The 23,740-nt window shown below is 42.9% G+C and overlaps 2 protein-coding genes across 30 annotated transcripts in view; one reads left to right on the top strand and one right to left on the bottom strand.

The window, feature by feature from the left end:
• lepr (leptin receptor) overlaps positions 1-11,778 on the top strand; it is an 847,758-nt gene extending 835,980 nt beyond the window's left edge. The window contains exon 21 of the transcript XR_015492822.1: positions 11,410-11,778. The gene's annotated coding sequence lies outside the window, so the exon portion shown is untranslated. The remainder of the gene's footprint in view (positions 1-11,409) is intronic.
• Positions 1-23,740, bottom strand: part of shroom2a (shroom family member 2a) — an 85,471-nt gene that overhangs the window by 1,994 nt on the left and 59,737 nt on the right. For 15 of the 29 annotated variants that reach the window (XM_087257380.1, XM_087257364.1, XM_087257365.1 and 12 more), the window contains 6 exons: positions 23,342-23,424; positions 19,790-19,849; positions 17,621-18,190; positions 16,353-16,928; positions 1,303-1,483; positions 948-1,220 (listed from right to left, as the gene is read on the bottom strand). In XM_087257380.1, coding sequence (XP_087113506.1) covers positions 948-1,220; positions 1,303-1,483; positions 16,353-16,928; positions 17,621-18,190; positions 19,790-19,849; positions 23,342-23,424 — 1,743 coding nt within the window. The remainder of the gene's footprint in view (positions 1-947; positions 1,221-1,302; positions 1,484-16,352; positions 16,929-17,620; positions 18,191-19,789; positions 19,850-23,341; positions 23,425-23,740) is intronic. The other 14 variants (XM_087257386.1, XM_087257366.1, XM_087257367.1 and 11 more) reach the window with 1 other exon arrangement.

Genomic DNA, 23,740 nt, shown 5'->3' with positions numbered 1-23,740 from the left:
GTTTCTATCTAGGGCTGCACGATTCTGGCTTAAATAAGAATCACTATTTGTTTGCTTAAAATCAAGATAATGATTTTCTCACTATTCTGTAATTATAAACTAAGGGTTAATAAAAGTAGGCAATTATTATTGTTATTAAACATATGGTAAAACAACAATAATAATATAAGGCCTATGTGTAGGTCCGTTGGTTAAAATGCTCAATTTTGTATAGGCTTAGAATGGTGAACCTGAACAGACTTTAAATTTGTCCTATTTGTTAATTCACAGTAAAGTGATGACATCAGAATAAAACTATTTAGAATTCTGAAGTTGAAATGTTTAAGACATATGCTTGTCATTTGTCATTGACAACATTATTATACCATTTTTACACTGGTAAATGAAACATTCTGTTATGCACAGCCTATGCAGGTTCTGTTCACTACAGTAGACATCACTGTTGAGCACGCGCGCATCCTTTTCGTGGTAAACAAACCTCAGCAGCCGCAAATACAACATCAGATTATGACAGAAATTACGTTTTGGGGTGAATTGTATCATATAAATACAGTATGTGACCCTTTTAACACTATTTGGAGGTGTCCATATTGCTGAGCAACGTATATAAAACAATCTGAAGACTGCCTTTATGCTTCTCTCCTGACTTTAAGAATTTAATTGGCTGAATCCAAGAAAAGCTGAATTAAGATCGTTTGTAGGGCCGAATCAAGAATATAATCCTTTTTCGATTATTTGTGAAGCCCATTTTCTATCTGATAAAAGCTGTGTGAAAATAAATGCACTTTAATATTCTAGAGTCCATTTAAAATTTAGTTAAAAAATTGTAACCAAAAGAGGTTGTTCTCACACAACATGGTACATTTATTAAATTACTACACATTAGTGTAGTTTTGAAAAACGTCATAAAATTCAGTATGCCTCCTAAAGCTTTCCCACATCCTCACCCTTTCCTCCAGCGAAGCATCTTCCTCCAGGCTGTTTAGGGCGTTCTCTACCCTGGCCAAACGTCCTGACAGAGACAGCAGAAGGTTGACCACTTTATCAAGATCCCCGACGAACATGCGGAATTTGTCGAGTTCATTAGGCTTGCAGACGCCCTGTACGATGGCCTCCACTTCTTCTCCAAGAGCGTTGTTGTCCTGCACGTCCTCCTGCAGGCTCTCCTGAGCTTCTTTTAAGACCTGCAACTTCTTACTGAGACTTTCAATCAACTCGTGCTGCAAAGACAGAGAATGCCATTAGATTCAGTCAACTGGTAGGTAGGAAACCATCCGACTGTACAACGCAAAGTGTTTGTACCTTCTTGCAGGCGAGGTCACTTTCATTGTCCTCCTCCAGCTCCTCTTCTGAGTTGTGTTCAACGCTCTGGTCCTGCATGTCCTTCATCTTGATCAGCAGCTCTGCTTTGGGTGCAGATGTGCTGTAGTAGGTAGAGTTGCTCACTAAAGCAGCGGCCGCCACCAGGCTGTCTTCCTCTTTCCTGAAAATCCATAAGTGATTGTTGTAAGAAAAACAAGCAAAAAAGCAAAGGAAATATATATTAAATGCAAAATGATTACACAGTTTTGCTTTGTTTTAAGGATATGGGACTAATTGTGTGACCGATCGGAGACATTCAGGGGAGTTTAATAATAATGAAATATTTTTCAATAAACAACAGCCAAAAACACTCCAGTTCCAGAAATAAAAACTCAATACTCACTTTCTCCACAGGAAAAAAAAATAGATATATATATAAATTATATTATATATATATATATATATATATATATATATATATATATATATATATATATATATATAAAACTTCAGTGTAACATTTGAGCGCTACTGAGCACGTTCTGAAACAACGCTGAACACTTTTTCAAACGCTCAACAGAAATGACCGTGACTGGCCGTGAAGGTCATCGGTTCACTAAACTCACCAATGTTTACCCAGTATAACCACAGATACAAGGACACTGGAGCGTTTTAAAGTCACGTCGATCAGCTGGTTTGTCTATAAGCTGACATACGCTGATGAATCGTGGTTTTAAAGCGCTCCAGTGTCCCTGGGTCTGTGGTTACCCTCAGTAAACAGTGGAGAGTTCAGTGATCTGATGACCTTCACAGCCAATCACAGTCATTTCTGTTGAGCACGTGAACACAACGGCAAATCAGCGCTGTTTAAGAAGGTGCTCAATAGACCTCAAATGTTAGTGGGAAATGGATGCTTTTATATTTTCAGTATTGTCTGGTACTAAATTCCAGTATCGTGAAACCATAATATATATATATATATATATATATATATATATATATATATATATATATATATATATATATAAGGGATGTGACAATATTGTAAATACCGTCATACCGCAATAGTAATTTTTTTCAATATTACCGTAGGCGCATGACTCAATAAAACTATATTTCTGAGAAAAGTTTGCTTAGGCGAATGAAGCGAATGGGAGGTAGCGAGAACGTTCGAGGTTACTAAAGTAACCCTTCGTTCCCCGAGGAGGGGAACGGAAGCACTATAAGTGGATTTGATTTGTAAAATCCATGCATTGGGAGGATTCGGATCAGAAGCCGCTTGTCTGGAGAGTATTGAACGGGCCAATGAATGAAATTAATTGGCAGCGTAAGCTTGCGCAGGTGTGCGACATCTGCAATTATCTCAGCATATAAGCACACCTGAAGCCAGCAGACGCCATCCTTTTAAGCTGAAGAGACTTTCAAACAGCTAAGGGACAGTCATTATGGCGACGGAGTATAGTGCTTCCGTTCCCCTCCTCGGGGAACGAAGGGTTACTTTAGTAACCTCGAACGTTCCCCTTCGGGGGGAACTTCAGCACTATAAGTGGATTTGATTTGTAAAATCCACGCATTGGGAGCCCATTGAAAGCGCCATAATGACTGCACCTTACCAACACCCCCGATGAGGAGATAGTCAAGCAAGCGTGACGCACCCACATCATGGGGGGCGCGGTCCTCCAACGTGTCCCTGGCCCTAATTTATCCTACTTCAACAGAAGTTTTACGGATTTAGATATATTTTTTGGGAAGTCGTGAGCATCTAGATAATTCTAGGAAATACGACAGTACGTTGGGAAGCGTGCAATCCCGATAGGGAGGACGCTGCGGAGGCCATCCGTTACCCAAGGGGGGGATAGATGGCAGAATTTACATATGGACTAGCCCTAAAAAGGGGGAGTACGCATAGCAAAAGAGTGGTTAGCGGAGAGGGAAGACACGGGTCCGCCCAGGGGGGGGACTTAACCGTGGCGGAATAAGCATATGGGATCGCCTAGTGGGGATCACGCATAGCAGGCACCTATACCCAAAACGCGGGCTGACCAGCGGGCAGACCTACAACGTAGTGGGCCAGCAAGTGACTCCTCCGCTGAGTCAGTGCTGGGGGCCACGGAGGAATCTGCAGGGCTCACCTGACGGGGAACTTTACTGACAGATAAAAAAGGCGCACGTACCTCCGTGTTAGGGAGAATGGCGCAGCAAGCGTGTTTCAACACCCTACCGAGTTGTCTCCTCAATCACCAAAGGGTTACCTAATACCCTTGAGGAAACCGGCTCCACTCGCAGATTGTAAAACCTTGCAAATGTGTTGGGTGTCGCCCAGCCCGCAGCTCTACAGATGTCTGTTAGAGAGGCGCCGCGTGCACGCGCCCAAGAGGATGCAACGCTCCGAGTGGAGTGTGCACGAACTCCCGGGAGACACGGCTGCGACTCGAATAAGCGAGTGAAATGGCATCCACAATCCAGTGGGATAATCTTTGTTTTGATACGGCACTTCCCTGCTGCCGACCGCCATAACAGACAAAAAGCTGCTCAGATGATCTAAAATTCTGAGTACGGTCCACATAAATGCGCAGAGCGCGAACTGGACAAAGTAAAGAAAGGGCTGGGTCTGCCTCCTCCGGGGGCAGCGCTTGCAGGTTCACTACCTGATCTCTAAAGGGGGTGGTAGGAACCTTGGGCACATAACCGGGGCGGGGTCTCAGGATGACGTGAGAGTAATCCGGCCCGAATTCCAGGCACGAGTCACTGACCGAAAATGCCTCCAGGTCCCCGACCCTCTTGATGGAGGCCAACGCAACCAGCAGAGCTGTCTTCAGGGACAGAAATCTTAGAGATACTGATTCGAGTGGCTCAAAGGGATCGGATCGCAGACTCGTGAGAACGAGGGCGAGATCCCAAGAGGGCATGAGAGGGGGGCGAGATGGATTAATTCGCCTAGCACCCCTAAGGAACTGGATGACCAGGTTATGCTTTCCCACGGTGCCGCCAGCTACCGCGCTATGATAAGCGGAGATGGCGGCCACGTAAACCTTGAGAGTGGAGGGCGACAGCCTGCTGTCCAACTTCTCTTGAAGGAAAGAGAGCACAACACTAATCTGGCAATTTCGGGGGTCTTCTCTGCGAGAGACGCACCATTCAGTGAATAGACTCCACTTCAGGGCGTAGGCGCGCCTCGTGGAGGGGGCTCTAGCCTGAGTGATGGTATTAACCACCGCAGTCGGTAGGTTACCTAAGTCTTCCTCGCGTCTAGGGACCACACGTGGAGGTTCCAAAGATCGGGGCGAGGGTGCCAGATGGTGCCCTGTCCCTGAGAGAGTAGGTCCTCTCTCAAAGGGATCCGCCAGGGGAGGGCCGTCGCGAGGAGTGAGAGCTCTGATATCCAGGTCCGGTTGGGCCAAAGGGGCGCAACTAGCAGAACCTGTTCCTCGTCCTCCCTGACCTTGCACAGAAACTGCGCGAGCAGGCTCACTGGGGGAAACGCATACTTGCGCATGCCCCGAGGCCAGCTGTGGGCCAGTGCATCCGTGCCGAGAGAGCCCTCGGTCAGGGAAAAAAACAACTGGCAGTGAGCGTTCTCGGGGGAAGCAAACAGATCGATCTGGGCCTCCCCGAATCGCGCCCATATCAGCTGAACAGACTCGGGGTGGAGTCTCCATTCTCCAGGACGTAACAGCTGTCGTGAGAGCGCATCGGCTGCACGATTGAGCGTGCCTGGGACGTGAATGGCGCGCAGCGATTTCAGCCGCGGGTGACTCCAGAGGAGCAGACGGTGGGCGAGCTGAGACATGCGGCGAGAGCGCATACCCCCCATGCGGTTGATATACGCCGCCGCCGCCATACTGTCCGTCCTGACCAGCACGTGTTGCCGCTCCAGCACCGGTAAAAAGCGGTGGAGAGCGAGGAACACTGCCAACAGCTCTAGGCGATTGATATGCCAATGCAGCTGGGCACCCTTCCAGAGGCCCGCAGCCGCATGCCCGCGACACACGGCCCCCCAACCTGTGTTGGAAGCGTCTGTTGAAACAACAACATGGCTGGACGCCTGTCCTAGAGGCACACCGGCCTGTAGGAACGAGGGGTCGTTCCAAGGGCTGAGGGCGCGGCGACACAGCGCAGTAACCGAGACCCGGTGTGTGCCCGCGTGCCATGCGCGTCTGGGGACCCGATCGTGAAGCCAGTGCTGAAGTGGTCTCATATGGAGCAACCCGAGCGGCGTGACGGCGGCTGCGGATGCCATATGCCCCAGGAGCCTCTGAAAGAACTTCAGTGGGACCACTAGTTTGCTGTCGAGCTCCCTCAGACAGTTCAGCAACAGGCGAGCGCGTTCCTCGGAGAGGTGCGCTACCATGGTGATCGAGTCCAGCTCCATGCCGAGAAAAGAAATCCTCTGCACGGGGGCGAGTTTGCTCTTTTCTAGGTTGACCTGAAGCCCCAGTAGGCGGAGATGCCGAAGCACCTTGTCCCTGTGCATAATCAATTGCTCCCGCGAGTGGGCTAAAATCAGCCAGTCGTCGAGATAATTGAGTATGCGAATGCCCGCGAGCCGAAGGGGCGCTAGGGCACCCTCCGCGAGTTTGGTGAAGACCCGCGGAGACAGAGAGAGCCCGAAGGGGAGGACCTTGTACTGCCACGCTCGACCCTCGAACGCAAACCGCAGAAATTGGCGGTGGCGAGGAAGAGTGGAGACATGGAAATACGCGTCCTTCAGGTCTATGGCTGCAAACCAATCCCGAGGACGAACGCATTGGAGAATGCGCCTCTGCGTGAGCATTCTTAACGGCAGCCTGTGCAGACAGCGGTTCAAAACGCGCAGATCTAGGATTGGCCGTGACCCACCGCTCTTTTTGGGTACGATGAAGTATGGGCTGTAAAACCCACTCTCCATCTCGGCTGGAGGAACCGGCTCGATTGCACCCTTCGCCAGGAGGGCAGCAATCTCCTCTCGCAAGACAGGGGCGGACAGGGGGTTGACCCTGGAGAAATACACGCCCGTAAACTTGGGGGGCTGTTTCGCGAACTGAATCGCGTAACCGAGTCTGATTGTGCGTATGAGCCACCGCGAGGGGCTGGCCCGCGCTAACCAGGCAGGCAGAGCCCTCGCTAATGGAGTCATCGCTACAATCGCTGACGTACCAGCGGTGGGGCAGCGCGGAGTGGGTGTGCTGATCCGGGAAGCACGAGGGTCCCGCGGAAGAGCTGGAGGAGAGCGATTCACTCTGGCTCCGCACCCTGACTCCGGAGAGGGGGCTGGAGGGCTGAGGGAAGGGAGACCGTCCCCCCAGCACTCGTGAGCCACTGGCGAAGCACGTAGAGTCTACGAGCCGGAAGGCAGCGCGTCCCGGACTGGCAGAACTCGTGCAGTCACATCCGGGGAAGGGAAAAAGTGCTCTTTTACTGATGTTTTGGTGGCACTGAAAAGTACCGTTGTTATCGGGGCCCCGCCCTCCAGCGGGGAAAGAGCAAGTTTCCTCTTCTCCGGATGGCCTGTCTCAGGGACGCTTCGCGGTCCGTTTACCGGACTTAACGGCGCCCTGGGCAGGAGGGGCTGCCTGCTTTCGAGGTGAACGCCGCGCCCGCTTGGCCGGAGAAGCAGGCGGGGGCGGGGCAGCACTAGTTGGCGGGCGCCCTCGGCGAGGAACAGCAGAGGTGGATGGCTCGGCGGGCGGAGCGGGCTTACGGCCACGCCGATAGATGACATTGCCCATCGCATCCGACTGCTCTTTCACCGCCTTGAATTCCTGGGTGAATTCACCGACGGTGTCGCCGAACAGGCCAGCCTGGGATATGGGCGAGTCAAGAAAGCGAACTTTGTCAACGTCGCGCATATCGGCCAGGTTTAGCCAGAGGTGGCGTTCCTGAACCACAAGTGTGGACATCGTCCTCCCCAGCGCACACGCGGCGGACTTAGTAGTCCGAAGAGCATAGTCGGTCGCGGTGCGCAGCTCATGTAATAAGCTTGGGTTGGACCCGCCCTCGTGCAGCTCGGCCAGCGCCTGCGCTTGGTAGCGCTGGTAGGTGGCCATCGCGTGCAAAGCAAAAGCAGCCTGGCCCGCAGCCTTATAAGCTCTGGCTCCGAGGGAGGCAGACAACCTACAGGCTTTGGACGGGAGGCGGGGCAAACCCCGCCACGTAGAGGCGCCGCGCGGACAAAGATTGACCGCGATAGCGCGCTCCACTGACGGGATCGCCTCATACCCCCTGGCAGCTCCGCCGTCAAGGACGGTGAGGGCGGAGGCACACGCAGCACGGGCAGAGAAAGGTGCCCTCCAAGACTGCGTGAGCCTACTGTGCACTTCCGAGAAGAAGGGGACGAGAGGCTTCGAAGGCTTCGCCTTCTGGTCCTCTACGTAGCACCCATCTAGTCGGTCAGGCCGCGGAGCTGGGGGATAAACCATCTCCAACCCCACGGCCGAAGCAGCCCGGGAAAGCACGGCTAACATGTCCGCTTCAGGATCCGATTTGACAGCGCTCACCTGCCCGGAGGGGGCGAGCGGGTCCGGATCTTCGTCGGACAGTGAAAGCCCACCCTCCGATGCCGCGGAGGACATCTGATCTCCGGTGTCAGCGAGTGTGAGAGCTACCATCTGGTTAGACGGATCACTCTCACCACCCGAAGCTTGGATGGAGCGCCGTGAGGAGCGAGAGGTCCGCGAGCCCGTGGGCGGCGGATTATCTCCCGCTGAAACCCTCAGATCTGCCCGAGCGCCCGCTGCTTTTTTAGAACAGGAGGCAACTGGGGTGGCTCGCTCTCTTGCGAAAGTTAGCCGCGATCTTAGCTGTGCAACGGTCATGGCATCGCAATGACGACATGAACCGCCCGCGAGCACCGCATTAACATGCTGGACCCCCAAACATGCAATGCAGTGATCGTGTCCATCATCCGGAGCCAGGAAACCCCCGCATCCAGAAACGCACAGTCGGAGCGCCATCCTGAAAAGGACGTGCTGCACGACTGTGTTGCTCTTTTAGGAAAGTTGCAACTATACGCACCGCTCTGGAGGACCGGACCCAAAGAACCGCAGGCAAGGGAGTAACCCAGCTCGACCGTCTGCCACCGCGAAGACCCACTCTGGACCGGGAGACACACTCGTTCGCTCTGAAGTGCTGATCAGCAAGAGGAACCCTCATCGACTCACTCAGAAAGGATCTGAAGCGAAAAGGAAGGCGTCTGCTGGCTTCAGGTGTGCTTATATGCTGAGATAATTGCAGATGTCGCACACCTGCGCAAGCTTACGCTGCCAATTAATTTCATTCATTGGCCCGTTCAATACTCTTCAGACAAGCGGCTTCTGATCCGAATCCTCCCAATGCGTGGATTTTACAAATCAAATCCACTTATAGTGCTGAAGTTCCCCCCGAAGGGGAACTACAATTCCCATCAGCTTAGGCGTGGCCATCATCCTTTGCGGTCTGTTGTCACTACAGATCCAGTAATGCACAAATGGAGTGTGTTGCTAGTGGCGGGGAAGAAAAAGAGCTGGAAATGATCGAACCTAAAGATGGTTTTAAATCGGATGTGTGGAAGCATTTCAGTTTCTTTCTAAAAAGATAGGAAAAAGGAGAAAAGGTGACAGACGAAGAAAAAAAAAAACAATATGCAGGCACTGCCAGACTGTGGTGAAATATAAGTTGGGGAATACGACTAAAAACAGTCATGGGGACTGCAGAACACAGCACACTTGTTAGATTGATGCAGACATTGGCTTGTACCGCAAAGAGACCTCTATCTCACTCATGGCTTGTCCTCTCAAGTGGTGGAAAGACAACGCAAAACGTTACCCACTGCTGTCAACCTTGGCTAAATCATATCTCTCTGTCCCAGAAACCTCAGTCCCAAATGAGAGGTTTTTTTTTTTTCTGTTGCAGGGGACATGCCCAGAGATCACAACTTTTGCCAGATTATAGTTATATGATAATTTTCCTTAAAAAACCCATCTTTAAGTGAGTGATTAAATGTTGAATGTGATGAGTTTTCAACAATACTAAATTGAAACTTTATTTTTTTATATGGTTTAATAGTTTTTTGTTATTAAAATTGAAGTTCCTGTTTCGAAACTTACAGATAGATGGCTAATTTGTATGTCATTGATATGTTCAGTGCTAAGGTAAATAAACACTTTTGGCACTTTTTTCGAGGCTTTTCATTAGTTTTGTTTTCCTGTAAATTATTCAATAAATACCGTACTGTGCCATTCATAACGAGGTATTACCGTACCTTCTGATACCGTTACATCCCTAATATATATATATATATATATATATATATATATATATATATATATATATATATATATATATATATATATATATTTATATATATATATATATATCGTATATCAAAATGAACGCGTTAACGCATGCGATTAATTTGAAATAAATAACGCGTTAAAAAAAATTAACGCAATTAACACAGTTTTTTTTTTTCCCCTGTTGTGGCCAGGGGCAGACGCCGAGCAGTTTCCCACTGTTTCTACGTACTTTTTGGGCCGGGCTGATCCTCTTCTTATGATCTGATCGGCCCATAAAAGACTTAGCAGACTGTCATGTTTTTCTGCCTCAGTGATTGACAGTGCTGCGAGCTGTCACGCTCTGAAAGTAAGATGTTTCTTTTCCGGACAGAGCAGCCGTGTGACATAATCTGCAGCCCATTGGTTCTTTTCTTTATTGACATTGGGCTGACCCAATCACAAACTTCCATGTTGGGCTCTGTGTAACGTAGGTGTGTATTGGTCAAAATAGCCGAGAGTCACGCCTCTTTCTTACGCGCGGGTCCGCCCCACGGGAGAGCAGACTTTCGCGTCTGCACTCTGCAGCGGGGCACAGATCAATATACTCCTGTCTATTCTATCTAGTTACCTATCTGTCCATATAAATATACTTTTTTTAACTTTTATTCTGCACCACGGACGCGGCAACTTCCTCCTGCTGTTTCCTGAACCTGCAAGTCTTTATTTTACAAATTATAAAGAATGTCTGCTACTCAATTTCTATGAGGAGTGTCAGTCATGTATTTTAAGATGCCCTCGGTCAGAAGACAATCGCATGAGATATCATGACATTGTGTTTTTGATCGTCAGGATGATGTAGGCTTATAAGTGACAATAATATTTTTACAATATGGTTATTATAATGATATTTATACATGACCAAACTATTGTGCAACTTAAACAACTTTTTTTTACATTTAGTTTTGTAGTTCTGCCCAAACAAATATTTGTTGCATTTTTTTATTGTTTTAAGTTCATTTGATTGACAAAGTAAAATCTTTTTGCATCGTTTGATGTTTCATTGTTCAGTTAAAAAAAATTTAGGGTCTCTGACACATTGCTTTTATTATTTATCTTTATTTTATTAATCAACATTAACTGTGTGCGTCAGCAGGCAGTTTTTGTTATGCTCATTATTTTCTTGGCTCCCTCAAAACACACAGGCAACCACATTTTCAGTGTGGATTATAATTTTATTTTAATAATAAATAAAAAAATGTAGTTTTTTTTTATTTGTCAACTCTCGTTATTTCCTATATATGGCTTTTGTGCTTTTATAGAATGGGAGTTGGTAAACCTATTCAAGGGCATGCACAGATTTTCAATACTTTATTATTATTATTATAATTTTCCATATCTGCAATACTTTTTTTACGGCATTTTTTTGCAGTCCACTTAGAATCCAACATGGAAATCAATATTTTCTTTATTAGCATTGATTGTTTTGAAATTCAAATGGCTCTAACATGACTGTGTTTTTATTTCTGTAATAATTATGGCTGTCAAGCCAGGATCTTGGTTTATTGTGGGTATGTTGTTTACATGAAGAAATCTGTGTTCAAGTAAAACAACAATTCTAATAATGAATTATATTTAGAATTTTAACAGTATTTGTCTTGCGTTTACATAAATTTTACACTCGAATAGCCAAAATGACAAGTTTCAGTCTTTTAAATGCGATTAATCGCGATAATTTTTTTTAAGAGTGATTAATTAGTTAATTGTTTAATCGATTGACAGCACTAATATATATATAAAATCTAAAATAAAATAAATTTAAATATATATATATATATATATATATATATATATATATATATATATATATATATATTAGGGATGTAACAGTATCAGAATTTCACGGTACGGTAATTCCTCGGTATGAATGTCACGGTACAGTATTTATTGAATCATTTACAGGAAAAACAAAACTTATGAAAATACTCCAAAAAAGTGCCAAAAGAGTCAATGACATACAAATTAGTCATCTATCTGTAAGCTTTGAAACAGGAACTTCAATTTTAATAACAAAAAAATATTAAACCATGTAAAAAAAATAAAGTTTCAAATTAGTATTGTTGAAAACTCATCACATTCAACATTTAATCACTCACTCACTTAGATAGAGATGGGTTTAAAGGAAAATTATCATATAAATATAATCTGGTAAAAGCTGGTATCTCTGGGCATTTACAATGTCCCCTGCAACAGAAAAAAAAACCCTCTCATTTGGGACTGAGGTTTCTGGGACAAGAGAGATATGACTTGGCCCAGGTTGATAGCAGTGGGTAACCTTGTGCATTGTCTTTCCCCCACTTGAGAGGACAAACCATGAGTAAGATAGAGGTCTCATGTCTGCATCAATCTGAACAGTGTGCTGACAACACCGCTTTTCAGTACGCGCGCGACAACACAGCTGATAAGAACTCGCGCGACAACACAGCTGATAAGAACTCGCGCGACAACACCGCTATTCAGTACGCGCGCGGCGACAACACCCGCTTTAGAGTTTTTCAGCTCTTTTTCATCCCCGCTTCTAGCAGCACACTCCATTTCCGCATTACTGGATCTGTAGCGACAACATGCCGCAAGGGATGATGGTCAAGCATGGGCTGATGGGAATTGTAGTTTTCGCTACCTCCCGTTCGTGTGTTTAACATGCAAAGAAATATGAATAAGACCAAGGAAGCACTTTTCAGTATAAAACGATTAATGTCGCATCACCAGTTTAATGCAATTTCGGGTGTGTCATTTTTAACTTTGCACTTCTGTTTAAATGGAATGTGATGATACCACATGGCGAACAGAAAGAAAAACCTCCGCATTATGTGACTCGGTTGGTCCTTTACGATAATCAAAAAATCGTTGCTTACACGGTAGACTCTTAATAAGAGTATTATCTTAATCATATTAAAATCGGAGTATTGGTGTCCATGTACATGTACTCAGAATGTGTCAGATGAAGTCGCGAGCTGTCAAAGACAGCGCAATCCTCTGCCTTTCAGCATGAGCATTTATCACTTTAACGCAAGTTTTGTAAAGTGTCTGCTTCGTGTTGTTTTGTCAGAATCCTATCCTTGTGAAATACAGCCATACTTTAGAATGCTTAGTTTAAGCAAATTTTAATAATGTGATCATGCGTGTTGAATATGAAGGTAGTCGCTCCGGCTGCATTGTCCTGACCTGCGCACATTTTTTTTGGGTGTGTCTGTGTCAGGCCCGTGAACAAAGCAAAGACCCTTACAGGGGCAGATGCTCAACGCAATCGCAAAGTGAAGAGCAAGTGCCTCCTGAGAGGGGCACCTCAGGCAATAACGCCCCATTCACATGGGGCTTCAGCGTCAACGCTTGACTGAAGGCGTGTCTGAAGATGGGGCTGAAGCAATCATCATAGAAGCGTCAGCCAATGAAATTTAGTCAGCAATAGGCCACTGTCTGTGCTGGTGTATTTGCATACAGCGATCTGATTGGCTGATGCTTCCGTCGCAGCTTGAAAAGTTGAGCTAGTCCCAACTTCTGCAGCGAGCAACGCCTCTGAAGCGGCGCCGATGGATCCACAATGCAGCTCGGCAACGCCTGACGTCACCCATTCAAAGTGAATGGGAAGCGTTGACGCTGATGCCCCGTGTGCATGGGGCGTAAGGGCAGAGGGGGAGTTGCTCTAGCCACCAGGCCACCCCCCTGTGCACGGCCCTGGTCTGTGTGCGTGCATTTCCCATGATGCTATACAGTAAACTCTTTCAACCAGAGTCACACAAAGCAAAGCACAGCAAGACAAATCTTTAGCTCCTTCCACTCTCATAAAGCACAGCTAATAATGCAATTTTGTCTCCTCACTCTCTCAAAATATTTGCATATACAGTCTATGCATTTTATGCACCTAAATTATATTGTTTCTGTAAATGCAACCAAATTCAAATGTATATTTTCTCATTTCTCAGTCATTTTTAATTCCATTGTGTCATTTGCAATGTGTCATGAGACCTCCTCATTAAGGATGAGAGGTTTTTGGTTGTGCATGTGCAATTTTTTTTTCCTTTTTTTTCTTTAAATCCAAGTTTTTTATGATGTGATTATTTTTTTAGCTTGTTGGTTTGCTTCACGGCTTGTAACAAGTTTTTTTCTTTTTAAGTCCTCAATAAAAAATACTTCCGGAATCAGCACAGCCGAAAAAGTGTCGGGACACTAATGCTCTTTTCTATTTTGGTGACCTCAGATTAACACAAAGGGCTGCCAAATTGCTAAATGAGTTATTTCCCCTGATTAACGGCAAGAGCAATAAATCGTTCTTATTAATCATAACTTAAACAAACTTTTCATTAAATGCCATTCTTTTCTTTTTTAAAACCACATGGGTAGGGCTCAATAACAACCCTAACTTCCTGATTAAAAAAAAACAGAATTCAATTCAATCAGGCTTTCATCAGTAATGACTTGCCATAAAGGGGAAACTCCTGAAATAAATTATGAAACTTAAATGTAACAAACTGAGAATGTGTTTTAAGGAACACTCCAATTTCCTTTTGAAAATAGGCTTATTTTACAATGTTTAAATGTATTTATTTTTTTATTCATTTAGCTGGTATCGAGATCTGGCAGGAGCACTTTTTGTCTAGTTTAGCATAAATCACTGAATCGGTTTAGTGCAGTGGTGCCCACACTGGGTCCTGGAGGGCCGGTGTCCTGCAGATTTTAGCTCCAACTTGCCTCAACACACCTGAAAGAATGTTTTTAGAAAGTCTAGTAAGAGCTTGATTTGCTAGCTCGGTTATGTCTGACTGAGGTTAAAACTAAACTTCTGGTTAACTTTTGATAATGGTCTGGTTTAGACCATTATTATCATGCACAATTATTTAACATTTTTATTTTATAGTTAAGTTTGACTCTTCTGCATTGCTATTTTCTTGCCCGATATGGCCAGGAACTATACTGTCATTTTGGCCTAATAATCAAAAAACTTTTTGCCTGACAGGGTGTGCCTGAAAATAGTCCCCCGCACTAAGCCTTACTATGCATTCACAACGAAAGCAGCGAGAGCGTCAAAATAGCTGGAAGTCATTAGTTTTCAATGGGAGCCAGCGGCAATAAGCAGCGAGGAGCAGCACGTCTTCGCTGGTGTGGCCGTCGAGGAGAGTTGAATTCAAGTCAATTTTATGGTATTGAGCAATGACGTGGTTTGGTGGCTAGAAATCGCAATGTAGAAGTCCACCGCTTAAGAGGAGTCCGGAAAACAAAGCCCTGTGAACTTCGGTTCTGACCACACTTGTTCCCAAGGATTTAACTATAGGAGTTTGATTATTGTGGTTGCCGGATTTCCAATTATTTACAATGTTTTTATAAAGGGACAGACGTTAAAAAGTAACTGGTAAGTTGCTGATGTGCATTAACGTTACATAATTATTATTATTTTTTTTTAAAAAGCAGGAATCTCATGCTAACTATAACGACATTACAAACTATTATTGCTGCTTCAGAGTATTTCAGACATATGGACACATATTGGATAAATGTAGCAATGCCACATCACACGTAACAACTACATCTTTCATTGGTAAATGAATTTGATAAAAAGCGTGCAACATTTTCATGCTGAAAAGCATGTTTTTATGCAGGAATGCAACTGATTTTCTGATATGCAGCAATGGCTCCTTTAAATACGAGATAAATGCAGCAAAATTTGACGATCCGGAGCTTTAAAGGCAGACAGCATTGTTGCCACGCCGGCTAGAGGGAACTTTGACGTTCTCATCGCCCCACCAGTGCACCACCAGTTATAATCTGCTTAATAGCATTGCACCTGCTGAAGTCATACAGCAGCAAATTTCCTTATTACACCAGAATGAGAGTAAAGTTCCTGGCCATATCCAGGGTATATGCAGGAATCCTAAAGGTAATTTCAGTACCTTTTTAAGGCTTTTTAAAGACCTTCTTAGAATATATTAAAACCCTATCGCCACTTCTAATCAGTACCAAACCTTTAACTTAATAAACAGTTGTTAATAAACAGTTGTAGTTAAATGAATCAATGGACCACAACCATGCAACAGAGCTCAGATAAGCTCGGAAGAAAAAAAGCTGGACAGAATTGTGGGGTTGTTTTCAGCGACAGGCTTCAGCCATTGTTTAAACTCTTCTCCAACCAGGAGTACGCAAACTGACATTTTCCCATTTTGCCATCTGTTTCGCTCTACGGTTTTGCTACATGTGGAGAGTGTCACATCATCTTCCAGCGTTTGTCGTAAATTACGTGACATCACTCGAATGGAGGAGCTTGGCCGGACGTGCCCTGGCCCAAACCAATCACGTGGATTGAGCAATATGTTTTTTTTGGAGTCAAACACTTTGGACAAAGGTTTAATTAATTTTAAGACCTCGTAAAAACACGATTAAGATTTTTAAATACCTTTTAAGGGCCTTAATTTTCTCATAATTGATTTATCAACTTCTAATACTTTTTAAGACCCCGCGGACACCCTGATATCGGTCTAGAAAATGGCAACTTTTCATTTTTGCTCAGTTTTTGTACACAGTGTAATGGTCTAGTCTGGTAATTTTTGAGTGAGATGCTAATGGTCTAGTCTGATTCAATGATCTATGCTAAGCTAGGCTATAAGTGCTCTCACCAGACCAGAGATTGACTGAATAGATAAAAAATGGTAACACTTAGTTGTTTAACTCTAGGAGAGTTGTAAAATTTGCCTATTTTGGGAAAAAAAGAGGAGCTCTTTTAGTGATGTAGGAAAAGTGAATACAGTAGGATTACAAATTAGAAATACTGACTTCTCAACAGAGTTTCGAGGGGAGAGTGGTTTAGGTTGAGCCTTCCTGCGCTGTTGGGCCTCCTCCAGTAGCTGATCTCCTTGAGGGAAAATCCCCTCCATCAGATCCATAGTGGTCTTCATCTTACTCTGGTCTAAAATGTCAGCGAGGGACTTGTCTTTGTCCATTATGTCTCTAGCCAGCTCCTTTCTTTTATCATCCTCTGAATGTGAAGCATGCAAAGACACTCCATTGGTACTCTGATCCAATGGTGGACCTGTCTGAAGGTCAGGTTCCACATAAGACACTGGGTTTATATTGCTTTGTGGCCCCTGGTCTTTTAGAGGGCCCATGTCTGGGTCTCTAAGACCAGGAACCTGATCTTTTTGTCTGGTGTATGTACAAAACAAAGAGTATGACTGATCCGGGTTCCCCAAACTTTGAAGATGAGCTCCCACAAGTCCCTGCGAGTTGACAGGCGTCTCGCTGGGCAGGTCTAGATATTGCCGACTTTCTTTTTCCGTGTCACTCTCTGAATGGACGATCTTAATGGGCACTTTCTTCACAGATGTGTTCTCATCTTTAATCTGATCCATCCTGATAAACAACAACAATGAAAACAGAATTGCGTTATTTTGGCGAACATAAGAAATGTAACTTGGAATTAGGCTAATTAGGATAAATGAAATTATTGAGACTAAAATATGTGTGGAAAACACATTAAAAGTGATCTTTTATTTTTGGTTTGCAGAGTTTGCACACATAAAAGCAAGTAGGCAGTTATTCTCCGTTCCTGTGACCAAGTGTATGCATACAGTTAAAAATCATCTGACACTAAAATCTTGGTCCCACTCAAAAGCTTAATCTTCTCTAGACTTATAAAAGCTTCTGGTGACTATGAACCGTAAGCATACTAAGGAGTTCCCACATTTCAGCAAAACCAGCAAAAATACTGCCCCCAGAAATGATCTTTTATAACAGTCTCTAGCTTAGGCTTGAGGGTATGCTTCTTATGACTGGTCTGAAGAACTGCAGATTACCCATGTGCACTGCAGCAAGGACACATATGAATAAGCCCCTTGTATGTGCATGAATACAATAAAGGGACAGTCAGAGAAGCACTGTCATTAAATTACTGGGCTGTAGGGAGAGTTTCCAGTTATGGTTTTAAGATTGCAGCTGAGAGGAGCCCAGCTGTGGTTTGCCAGTGGAAATCTCTCTGAATTCCAGCAGAGAGCTGAAAGAATTCCTGAATGGCGGAATTGAACTCTAAATACAGAAAGTCTTACCTTCCAGGAGCTTCATCCTGTGAGGAGACGGAGACAGGGGGCTTGTCAGTCAGCCTCTGGGGAGCGAACTGGGGCGAGGGCGAACGCTGCCCATCCATTGTGGGCTGGGTCGGGCCAGCGGTTTGTTGGGTGGGCAGGACAACGGGAGGGGGAGGAGGTGGAAAGGGAGGAGGCACAAGCTCTTGGTGTTGCTCCTCCTCCCCGACAGGCCCTTTGCTGTACTCTGGACTCTTCCAAGGAATGGGGGCTGAAACTGGGGCGGAGCTTTGATTGTTGACGGGGGAAATTGGGGCCAGAGCTCCTCCTTGTGATCCAGGCTGGACCTCCTGAATATTGCTAAGAGGAGGAGGTGTTCCCTCAGGGCATTTGTACTTCTCCAGATGGGGCAAGAGAAATGAGCTCTTGTTTTTGGAGAGGGCTGATGGTTCACTGCGAGTGCTATGGACAGGGAAATGTAGTGCAGGCTTATGATGACTGGAGGGAGGATCTACAGTCTTTTTCTCAGGTTCTTCAGGAGGTGTTTCTGGTTTCTCCTTGCATAAGATTTCACTATATCCTTTTTCATTTAACCTAAGAAAACAACAGAGAAACCCTTTAAAAACAAATTCTCAAATCCACCAAGTCACGTAAGCAAAGTTAACGAATCAGAAGTGCAGAATCTGAATGTATTTGTCCATTCTGGTGCACAAAGCCTCACTGTGTACAGCGAAAATCGATAGGCAGGCAGACATTTCTCCCACATTTCACCATCTCCCCGTGGTAACTCCCAGGCTGGCTGTCATACCCAGCATATTTGTGTTCCCACAAGCCTGTCATGCTGTGGAGAATGAATGATCTTTCCCCTGCAGCAACTGGCAAAGAGAATGCTTTTCCCTTCTTAATCTCAATTGTTTTCATTTACGTTTTTTACCCTCTTCCTGGTCTACTCCGATTTATGGATAAAAGAGAAGATAAAAAGAGATCTTGTGACATTATTTTTTACAAGTAAATTTGGGGGATGGGGCTGAGAGGACCTCTTATATTCTAAACCATATAAGAATATCTTAAGGAAAGATATTAAAATCTATTGGGGATGAGTGGTCAGGAAGTTTACATTTACAACAGGTTCAGTGATACACCCAAAACTAAAAAAAAAATGTAAACTGAATGGCACAGGCCCAGATATACGTCATTTTTTGTATTACAAACCATCTTGCACACAACAATGTCCACATAGCTTTTAAAGTATACTTAAGTGCACTGGTTCTCAGTAGTTGGGCTTTTGGAACAGACATGTTTGTCATTTGTTCCCATACTTTTTTTAGTTTAACCTCACACAAAGACCATTTACTCTACTTCTAAACCTTACAACAGACCATGTGTAATTAGCACTGTAATTCCGAATAGCATAACCTTTAATTCACTTAAACGGAACAATAAAAAAAAAATAAAAAATGGACTCATCTGAAAATGTCACAATAGAGTTTAACATGGTGATGATACTCAAGTATTTTGGATCAACATTGCCAGATTGGAATTTAAAACAAAATAAACTCAAGTGCAGGCAAGCGCAAATGGATGAGTTTGACATGTAAGCATTACCAGCACAATTATTCGCCCATCATCTGATTCCCCAAGGGCACAAAATTTGATGTGTTAGTATGTCTACGTGAACCCCCCATTAATGAATATTACATCTGCCCACTAAAGCCTAGTTTAAAAAACTCAAAATTGCAGTAGAAGGGAGTAAAACTCACATTTAAGTAAGTAAGACCCATATTTAAAACTATATTTTAAAAACATTTTTTAATAAAGAAAAATGACACAGGTCACAAAGATAAACATTCAAACGTAAAATTATTTAAGTATATATATAAAAAATATTACATAAAATGCCTGACTGGCTTTTAACAAGAAGGTGTTTATGATTAGGACACAGAGTAGGTATAGAGAGACCTTTATTGTTTCAATAAGTGATCATCCATCTGATAAATATTCTTATTCACACTCAATAAAGCATTAATACATATTGTTATGTAATGTAGCCTTAATATTGAGGTGCAAGCATATGCTACTACTTCTACAAAGTACAAATAGCATCTAAATACACTTAATGCTAATTAAATAACTATTTTATATATATTGCAAATAAAATCTATCACCATTTCTCTGCTGTCTATAATTAATTACCTGCTGGGTGTATAGAACCAGTGGCTGTGCTCCAAAGAAACAGATGGGTAGAAATTTTGACTGGGGAGAAGAGGGCAATAAAGAAAATCCAAAGTAGTAGTGAATAATAGAGAAAAGGTTACAGATACATTGGATAACTATATTGGAAACTATAGTTACAGACAGAATTACCACAGAAAATTTCATTAAAGTTTTAATGTAAAATGGAATAATTTCTTAGATCATATTTATACCTGGTATAAAAATGAGATTTGGTCAATTAGATCAGTGGTTCCCAAACTGGGGGTCTACCATATTTTATCCATAATCTACATAAAATAAAGGTGGAGGTCTCCAAAATTAAACAAAGAATAGTCTTGTGCTGTAAATATTGTGCACATGCCTCATTAATTAAGGTTAATAATAAATTAAATATAAAAAATTTATATGGTCGCTAGACTGTAACACTGTTTTGTGTTGCCAATATGCTTGAGTTTATATAGTTCCTATAGGTGTGCGTAAGTCGTTGTGTGCAATGCTTGTATGTTTTTAACCACCTCCGAGGTTAGTGGGGCTAGTGAATCTCTGGAATTAATATTTGGGGGTTATAAGCTGAAAAGATGAGAAAAATAAGCCTTACTGTTTACTCCTGTTGCTTTAATCACTTTTGTCCACTTAAAACCACATTCCTGATTTATTTGAAGGAGAGTCTATGGACAGATTTAAGCATGGTCCTTTTTTGACCTTTCAGTAATAATTAAATTAAATAAAAAAATTAAAAAAAAGGTTACATGGAGAGCAACAGCTTTTATTTATACTCTTATAAATACAAACCTAACATGAATTTTATTGCATGTGTTGAAAACAAGATTGTTAAAACATTTGTTACATTTTGTCCTTGTTTAACCACACTCAGACAGCAAAGTTTAAATCCCTGTATTTTAGGTCAGTAGGCAGAGAGAAGGTTGTCAATTTTCCATTTTGTTTATAAAGTGTAATTCACTCTTGTGATGCATTAGAAATCATTTTGGTGGTTAAGATTTTGCTATCAATTTTCAAAAAAAATCCCACTGACCTCAAACTTTTATCCAGCAGTGTACAAAAGGAAGACAGAAAAGTGCAGAAAGAAGAAATGTATTCATGCCATTCACGTTACCTGATACATTGCCGCTTTCATTGAGATGTCATTAGCACGGCATTAACGCATGGGTAACACTGAAGTAGGATTCAGCCTTTTTGTGATACAATACAGCGTCTAACACATGCATTTGATCTCAGCATGAACTGGCATGCAGAGCGTCTCCAGTGTAATACCATGTAAGCTTTTGTCCACAACACCCCACCTTTAATCAAACATCACACTCTTGCTAACTTCCCTTGTTTGATAAAGTTCATATGACAAAACATGTTCTACCAGTAAAAGAAATGTCTAATTGAGAAATGCCAAAAATCCCTCCCTGTGGATACTGAACTGTAGGTTTCCATGACTTACCATGCATTTACTAGCAAACCAATGCCTGTATTTTCAAAACAGAGAAAACATTAAGATTGAAATAATATCTTACAGATTTAAATGACTCAAGACTTCCAGCAGAAAACTTTACATCCACGTCCTCCTGTTGCAGTCTATATCCAACATTAGTTGCTTTAAAACAGCCTTTACTAATCCACTGCAGTAAACATGAAAGCGGACTATACGAGACGTAGTGCTCACCTCTAATGTTTAGGTGTTCTCATCTCAGCGACAGGTGCTTCCTGTAGCCCTGAACATATGTAATCTCACCTGGGTGGGGCTAAAACGCTTGTAGCTCAATTGAAATGCTTCCAACTCGATTTTCTCCACACTAGGTGTACTCATAAAAGTCAACAATAGCAAAGGGTTTTTTAAACATTCGAATCATCATTTAGTTCCACTCATTGCTTGAGAATTAGAATTGATTATGAATGAAGAATCATTATATCTAGAACTTCAATTATAATAGAAAAAAAAATGAAATAAACTAAACTTGTGTGTCTTTGACCTTAAGTGAAATAACTAAATGAAAGGCTAGTTGGCTGAAATTTAAACAAATTTAAAAATGCTAAATGCTATGTGAAGATGCAGCTTTATGGTATAATTCATAGTTTGCTTTCCACAGCACCTTAATTACAAGTGAGAATCAAGACAAAACCTTTCATAGGGGGCAATTTACAAGGCTTTGGATGATGGATGTTTGGAAGTAACATGCTTATTCAAGTTTGCCACTCCTTAGGTCCACACACAGACATCTATGGAAAAATGACCCTGAGAAGCCATAGGTTGAAATGCCCGAAGATGTGGTTAATATGTAAGATAAGGTAGATAGGCAGGTAGATCATCTATTACACACACAACCGGAAGCAGTTAGTGACATAAAAATGTTTGACTATTAATTTGACTATTTCTGCCTTAACAACAAGCTTAAACAAACTGAAGTTCATCTAATTTACATCTCAAAGTGTGTGAAAGTAAATATCCAATTTAGCTCGATTCACATTAGAGATGAGCCCCACCTAAAAGTTTGAATGTAAATGGAGTAACATCCCAGCACATCTATCCATTATCTTTAAGCTGCATCTTCAAAGGACACACATTTGCTTTCATAACGGATTTTCTATAGACTCAAGAAGGGGAGAGATTGCAGGTTCAGCTTAACATGTTTCACGAGCTAGACAAGAAAAGATATTATTTCAAAACTCGCCAAGACAGCTGGAGGTCATTTCATGCCAATACTTTCAGAATCAGATTGTGTTCTCTACATGTAAAAATGCCATTGCTAATGCCATTTTCTTTTCCTTGTCAAACTAATACATTATTCATATACACAATATACATACATTCCCTTTATTCTTTAAAAAGATGATTTTGAAATTCAGAATGTTTGGTATTATGAATAGGATTAAGCACCGAAGTTTCTCCTTAGTATAGTATAGGACTACTATTCATGCCAGTTTCAGAGTAAAATGCAACTGACTACACATACACAGAATAAAACTTGCATTGTGTTAAATGACTGAAATGATGCATGTATCTAAAAGAGCCCTTTGAAGAAGTAGGAGGAGAATAAAATCTAGGTTGCTATTTTACTCTTTGGCCTGATTATGAATGGACTGGTTGGACACTTCCTATGTCATAGCCGCATGCCTATACCTCAAAGCCATCTCCTTGTAACACAAAGCTCAGTCAGTGAGGATAGCAGTGCTGTCACAGCTGGGCTAAATCCCAACATTGCAAAGACCACAAAGAGTCTAGTGTTTGCCTTTGACCCAGCGAGGGCCGACTGATGGCCCAACTGTGGATTTCTGTTTGCAGCAAAGCCAAGATCAGAGCCATTAGTGCTGGAATAGTTTCACTGACACACTGACACAATCCTAGCCAGCACAGTTAGCATCTGTATTATTTACATTACAAAGGAAAAGTTGTCCGGTTTAGTTTCTCAAACATGCCCAGGAGTATCACAGACATCAAGACTTATAAAAAGTACTCTGATAATCACATTTAAACAGTATCTTTTTACACTTAAAAGTGCAATGGGAAAATGAAACAGCACCTACCTTGTACTATTCTTGTCCTGTTGGCAAGGACTCTTTTCAGATTTGGAACAGTCAGCTGACTTCTTTTCTTGTGGTGGAAGTTTCTGTGAGGATTTGAATACACAAATTTGAATCTTTTTATCCAGAAATTGATATACCTCAATTAGTGTGAACTTTCGTTTTTTTTAGCCTACTGTCTATTCTCATAATGATCTTGGTCTATTGACATGACTGTGATCTCACCTGCAACTTCTCTTGTTTGTAGGTGTGACTTTCTGTACTTAGTTTAATATTTGACTAAGTTTTATATTGCCATCATTGTAGTTATATGTGAGAGACAGGTCACATTTGATTTATTATAGTTTTGAAAAAAAAAAAAACTGACAATACATGTTTTTGTAAATGGTAGTGTAGATGGCA

Source organism: Danio rerio, chromosome 6 (genome assembly GCF_052040795.2).
Source record: "Danio rerio strain M-AB ecotype USA chromosome 6, GRCz13ab, whole genome shotgun sequence".
In the NCBI taxonomy this organism is placed as follows: Eukaryota; Metazoa; Chordata; class Actinopteri; order Cypriniformes; family Danionidae; genus Danio; species Danio rerio.
This window is presented reverse-complemented; position numbering and strand designations above follow the sequence as displayed.